The 6,393-nt window shown below is 44.7% G+C and overlaps 1 protein-coding gene across 2 annotated transcripts in view; it reads right to left on the bottom strand.

The window, feature by feature from the left end:
- Positions 1–1,826: 1,826 nt before the first annotated feature.
- The window catches only part of LOC115126507 (neuropilin-2-like), a 69,011-nt gene continuing 64,444 nt past the window's right edge, over positions 1,827–6,393 (bottom strand). Inside the window, exons 7-8 of one of the 2 annotated variants that reach the window (XM_065019662.1) lie at positions 2,791–3,056; positions 1,827–2,608 (exon numbers count right to left, since the gene is read on the bottom strand). In XM_065019662.1, the coding sequence (XP_064875734.1) occupies positions 2,597–2,608; positions 2,791–3,056 (278 nt within the window). In that variant the 3' untranslated portion in view covers positions 1,827–2,596. Of the gene's footprint in view, positions 3,057–6,393 lie in introns of both variants that reach the window. The other variant, XM_065019659.1, reaches the window with a different exon arrangement.

Below are 6,393 nucleotides of genomic sequence, written 5' to 3'. Positions count from 1 at the left end.
CAGGAGAGATCGATCTGTCACTAGCTTCTCTACGCATGGCTCTCTGTCTCTCTACTCCAGGATAGATTGATCTGTCGCTAGCTTCTCTACGCATGGCTCTCTGCTCTCTACTCCAGGATAGATTGATCTTCTTCTCTACGCATGGCTCTCTGTCTCTCTACTCCAGGATAGATCGATCTGTCGCTAGCTTCTCTACGCATGGCTCTCTGTCTCTCTACTCCAGGAGAGATCGATCTGTCACTAGCTTCTCTACGCATGGCTCTCTGTCTCTCTACTCCAGGATAGATTGATCTGTCGCTAGCGTCTCTACGCATGGCTCTCTGTCTCTCTACTCCAGGATAGATCGATCTGTCGCTAGCTTCTCTACGCATGGCTCTCTGTCTCTCTACTCCAGGAGAGATCGATCTGTCACTAGCTTCTCTACGCATGGCTCTCTGTCTCTCTACTCCAGGATAGATTGATCTGTCGCTAGCGTCTCTACGCATGGCTCTCTGTCTCTCTACTCCAGGATAGATCGATCTGTCACTAGCTTCTCTACGCATGGCTCTCTGTCTCTCTACTCCAGGATAGATCGATCTGTCACTAGCTTCTCTACGCATGGCTCTCTGTCTCTCTACTCCAGGATAGATCGATCTGTCACTAGCTTCTCTACGCATGGCTCTCTGTCTCTCTACTCCAGGAGAGATCGATCTGTCACTAGCTTCTCTACGCATGGCTCTCTGTCTCTCTACTCCAGGATAGATTGATCTGTCGCTAGCTTCTCTACGCATGGCTCTCTGTCTCTCTACTCCAGGATAGATCGATCTGTCGCTAGCTTCTCTACGCATGGCTCTCTGTCTCTCTACTCCAGGAGAGATCGATCTGTCACTAGCTTCTCTACGCATGGCTCTCTGTCTCTCTACTCCAGGAGAGATCGATCTGTCACTAGCTTCTCTACGCATGGCTCTCTGTCTCTCTACTCCAGGATAGATTGATCTGTCGCTAGCTTCTCTACGCATGGCTCTCTGTCTCTCTACTCCAGGATAGATCGATCTGTCACTAGCTTCTCTACGCATGGCTCTCTGTCTCTCTACTCCAGGAGAGATCGATCTGTCACTAGCTTCTCTACGCATGGCTCTCTGTCTCTCTACTCCAGGAGAGATCGATCTGTCACTAGCTTCTCTACGCATGGCTCTCTGTCTCTCTACTCCAGGAGAGATTGATCTGTCACTAGCTTCTCTACGCATGGCTCTCTGTCTCTCTACTCCAGGATAGATTGATCTGTCGCTAGCTTCTCTACGCATGGCTCTCTGTCTCTCTACTCCAGGATAGATTGATCTGTCACTACCTTCTCTACGCATGGCTCTCTGTCTCTCTACTCCAGGATAGATTGATCTGTCGCTAGCTTCTCTACGCATGGCTCTCTTCCAATAACAGTTAGCTTAAGGCTCAATTGTGTGTCCAAGAAAGTGGCTTGGCTTTTTATCCAGCTCCTGTAGTCCTTTCTTTGTTTTCTTTGAGATCTTTCTTCTTTAGGGATAGAGTTAAAGTAGTCTGGAAAGATGAGAGGATTCTCTTTCTCTCTCTCTTTCTCGCTCTGTCTTTCTTTCTGTCTCTCTGTCTCTCTCTCTGTCTCTTTCTGTCTCTCTCTCTCTCTCTCTGTCTCTCTCTCTCTCTGCTGGTGAGAGTTATTTCTCTTCTCACACTCCTGATCTCTGTGAACTGTAGCTGTCTCTCTCTCTCTCAGCAATCCATAGGGTGCAATAAAACAATCATAATGTTTCACACAGCGCATCACACCATGTGTTATAGATCATCACACAGGCAAAAAAAGCAAGAGACAATCATAATACTCCTTCCAACTTTAAGTAACTTAATGAACAATACGTCTCATGTCATGTTAGATAAAGTTTTCTTTTCATTCTTTCTCTTCATCTTCCTTTTAAAAGGCTGGTAACAGTCTGGAAAAACAGAAACATCACACGCCATAACAGATGAACTGAACTCAACTGAACTGAGGCGAAAGGCAAAACAAATATTGACACACTGAAGTCTAAAAATGAGAACGAGGGATTGGTCTACAGAGCGATACAACTGACGCTGATCATAATAAAGACACATGTTCTTCAACTGAACTTAAAAAACTGTCCACGATACTATGCCACTGTTTTCACATAATGCAGGCAGGCGAGAGCAAGCCGAAAGCTGTCTTACAAGCTAGAATCACATTCTAAAAAACCTTCCTGGCAATAATTCCACTCATATTCTAACGTCCATCATAACCAAAAAAACAAACAACAAAATGGCTTCTTCTTTTCTTCTTTACAAATCTAGATTCATCTTCTTTTCATCTTTTTTTTGGGGATAGGCATTAGATTGATATGTTTTGATATTGTTCAGCACCCACTGAATGGTCCACTGGCTACATGACAGCTCTGAGAGGTTCGGTCCTAGACGGGTTTTTGGGTCCAGTCCCAGTCTGCTGCAGTAGGGGTTTAGGGTGCAACCCCAGACTGACAGTAGGGGTTCTGGTCCAGGCCCAGACTGCTGTGATCCAGTGGCCAGTACGTGTGGCATCATGGCAGGTAAGTGTGGTTCATTCACGAGCTTTGATTGATCAGGGTCTCTCCTGCAGGCAGAGAAGAGACCCCCGAGAGGAGGGGAAAAGGGTTTAGCGTGTGTCTCTCTGTTCGGCACGCTTTAAGTTAAGGTCCTTGAGTTGGGAAAGCCTTAGGGCTTGAAGCACAAGACCTCCCGGCGCCTTAAACAGCCCTAGGCCTCAGAGCAACAGCGTTGCTGGTTGATCTTCACCTTGTGTTTGATCCCGTCGTACAGCTCAAAGTTGTAGTTCTCCAAGGTGGTGGAGCTCCGTGACGACAGGCCGCTGTAGAAGCAGGTGCAGTAGAGCAGCAGGCCGCCACACACCGCCCCCAGCAGGACGCCCAGGGAAGACATGACGATGATGGTGACCAGGATGGGATCCAGAGTGTACAGCCACGAGTTGTCCTTCTCAGAGACATGTGTCACAGGGGGGTCCATGGACGGGCCAGGGGTACTCCACTCTGGGAACGGGAAACCTGACGAGGAGACACAGAGGATCAAATCAGAAACCTTTTTGACATGAGGTAAGTTCATATATGGAAAAGGTCACATGTATATATACCTATATACTGGACAAGTCAGTTACCTACAGTGGGGACAACAAGTATTTGATTCACTGCCGATTTTGCAGGTTTTCCTACTTACAAAGCATGTAGAGGTCTGTCATTTTTATTATAGGTACACTTCAACTGTGAGAGACGGAATCTAAAACAAAAATCTAGAAAATGACATTGTATGATTTTTAAATAATTAATTTGCATTTATATAGTTACCTATATACTGGACAAGTCAGTTACCTATATACTGGACAGGTCAGTTACCTATATACTGGACAGGTCAGTTACCTATATACTGGACAGGTCAGTTACCTATATACTGGACAGGTCAGTTACCTATATACTGGACAAGGTCAGTTACCTACATAAAGGACAGGTCAGTTACCTATATAAAGGACAGGTCAGTTACCTATATAAAGGACATGTCAGTTACCTATATACTGGACAGGTCAGTTACCTATATAAAGGACAGGTCAGCATAATGTAGTTATATACTGGACAGGTCAGTTACCTATATACTATATATTGGATAACAGTGTGTCGTCTCTGATTGGATAACAGTGCGTTGTCTCTGATTGGATAACAGTCTCTGATTGGATAACAGTCTCTGGATGGATAACAGTGTGTTGTCTCTGGTTGGATAAAGTCTCTGGTTGGATAACAGTCTCTGGTTGGATAACAGCGTGTTGTCTCTGGTTGGATAACAGCGTGTTGTCTCTGGTTGGATAACAGTGTGTTGTCTCTGGTTGGATAACAGTCTCTGATTGGATAACAGTGTGTTGTCTCTGGTTAGATAACAGTGTGTTGTCTCTGGTTGGATAACAGTCTCTGGTTGGATAACAGCGTGTTGTCTCTGGTTGGATAACAGTGTGTTGCTATGGTTGGATAACAGTGTGTTGTCTCTGGTTGGATAACAGTCTCTGGTTGGATAACAGTCTCTGGTTGGATAACAGTGTGTTGTCTCTGATTGGATAACAGTGCGTTGTCTCTGATTGGATAACAGTGTGTTGTCTCTGGTTGGATAACAGTGTGTTGTCTCTGGTTGGATAACAGTGTGTTGTCTCTGGTTGGATAACAGTGTGTTGTCTCTGATTGGATAACAGTGTGTTGTCTCTGATTGGATAACAGTCTCTGGTTGGATAACAGTGTGTTGTCTCTGGTTGGATAACAGTCTCTGGTTTGATAACAGTCTCTGGTTGGATAACAGTCTCTGGTTGGATAGCAGTCTCTGGTTGGATAACAGTGTGTTGTCTCTGGTTGGATAACAGTGTGTTGTCTCTGGTTGGATAACAGTCTCTGGTTGGATAACAGTCTCTGATTGGATAACAGTGTGTTGTCTCTGATTGGATAACAGTGTGTTGTCTCTGGTTGGATAACAGTGTGTTGTCTCTGATTGGATAACAGTCTCTGGTTGGATAATAGTGTGTTATCTCTGGTTGGATAACAGTCTCTGGTTGGATAACAGTGTGTTATCTCTGGTTGGATAACAGTCTCTGGTTGGATAACAGTGTGTTGGCTATGGTTGGATAACAGTGTGTTGTCTCTGGTTGGATAACAGTCTCTGGTTGGATAACAGTGTGTTGTCTCTGGTTGGATAACAGTGTGTTGTCTCTGGTTGGATAACAGTGTGTTGTCTCTGGTTGGATAACAGTGTGTTGTCTCTGGTTGGATAACAGTCTATGGTTGGATAACAGTGTGTTGTCTCTGGTTGGATAACAGTGTGTTGTCTCTGGTTGGATAACAGTCTATGGTTGGATAACAGTGTGTTGTCTCTGGTTGGATAACAGTGTGTTGTCTCTGGTTGGATAACAGTGTGTTGTCTCTGGTTGGATAACAGTGTGTTGTCTCTGGTTGGATAACAGTCTCTGGTTGGATAACAGTGTGTTGTCTCTGGTTGGATAACAGTCTATGGTTGGATAACAGTGTGTTGTCTCTGGTTGGATAACAGTGTGTTGTCTCTAATTGGATAACAGTGTGTTGTCTCTGATTGGATAACAGTGTGTTGTCTCTGGTTGGATAACAGTGTGTTGTCTCTGGTTGGATAACAGTCTCTGGTTGGATAACAGTGTGTTGTCTCTGGTTGGATAACAGTCTCTGATTGGATAACAGTGTGTTGTCTCTGGTTGGATAACAGTGTGTTATCTCTGGTTGGATAACAGTCTCTGGTTGGATAACAGTGTGTTGTCTCTGGTTAGATAACAGTCTCTGGTTGGATAACAGTGTGTTGTCTCTGGTTGGATAACAGTGTGTTGTCTCTGGTTGGATAACAGTGTGTTGTCTCTGGTTGGATAACAGTGTGTTGTCTCTGGTTGGATAACAGTGTGTTGTCTCTGGTTGGATAACAGTGTGTTGTCTCTGGTTGGATAACAGTGTGTTGTCTCTGGTTGGACAACAGTGTGTTGTCTCTGGTTGGATAACAGTGTGTTGTCTCTGGTTGGATAACAGTCTCTGGTTGGATAACAGTGTGTTGTCTCTGGTTGGACAACAGTGTGTTGTCTCTAATTGGATAACAGTGTGTTGTCTCTGGTTGGACAACAGTGTGTTGTCTCTGGTTGGACAACAGTGTGTTGTCTCTGGTTGGATAACAGTCTCTGGTTGGATAACAGTGTGTTGTCTCTGGTTGGATAACAGTGTGTTGTCTCTGGTTGGATAACAGTGTGTTGTCTCTAATTGGATAACAGTGTGTTGTCTCTGGTTGGATAACAGTCTCTGGTTGGACAACAGTGTGTTGTCTCTGGTTGGACAACAGTGTGTTGTCTCTGGTTGGATAACAGTCTCTGGTTGGATAACAGTGTGTTGTCTCTGGTTGGATAACAGTCTCTGGTAGGATAACAGTGTGTTGTCTCTGGTTGGATAACAGTCTATGGTTGGATAACAGTCTCTGGTTGGATAATAGTGTGTTGTCTCTGGTTGGACAACAGTGTGTTGTCTCTGGTTGGATAACAGTGTGTTGTCTCTGGTTGGATAACAGTGTGTTGTCTCTGGTTGGATAACAGTCTCTGGTTGGATAACAGTCTCTGGTTGGATAATAGTGTGTTGTCTCTGGTTGGACAACAGTGTGTTGTCTCTGGTTGGATAACAGTCTCTGGTTGGATAACAGTGTGTTGTCTCTGGTTGGATAACAGTGTGTTATCTCTGGTTGGATAACAGTCTCTGGTTGGATAACAGTGTGTTGTCTCTGGTTGGATAACAGTCTCTGGTTGGATAACAGTGTGTTGTCTCTGGTTAGATAACAGTGTGTTGTCTCTGGTTGGAT

Source organism: Oncorhynchus nerka, linkage group LG1, assembly GCF_034236695.1.
Source record: "Oncorhynchus nerka isolate Pitt River linkage group LG1, Oner_Uvic_2.0, whole genome shotgun sequence".
Classification (NCBI taxonomy): Eukaryota; Metazoa; Chordata; class Actinopteri; order Salmoniformes; family Salmonidae; genus Oncorhynchus; species Oncorhynchus nerka.
The sequence above is the reverse complement of the archived record's forward strand: the minus strand, read 5'-3'. Positions and strand labels throughout refer to the sequence as shown.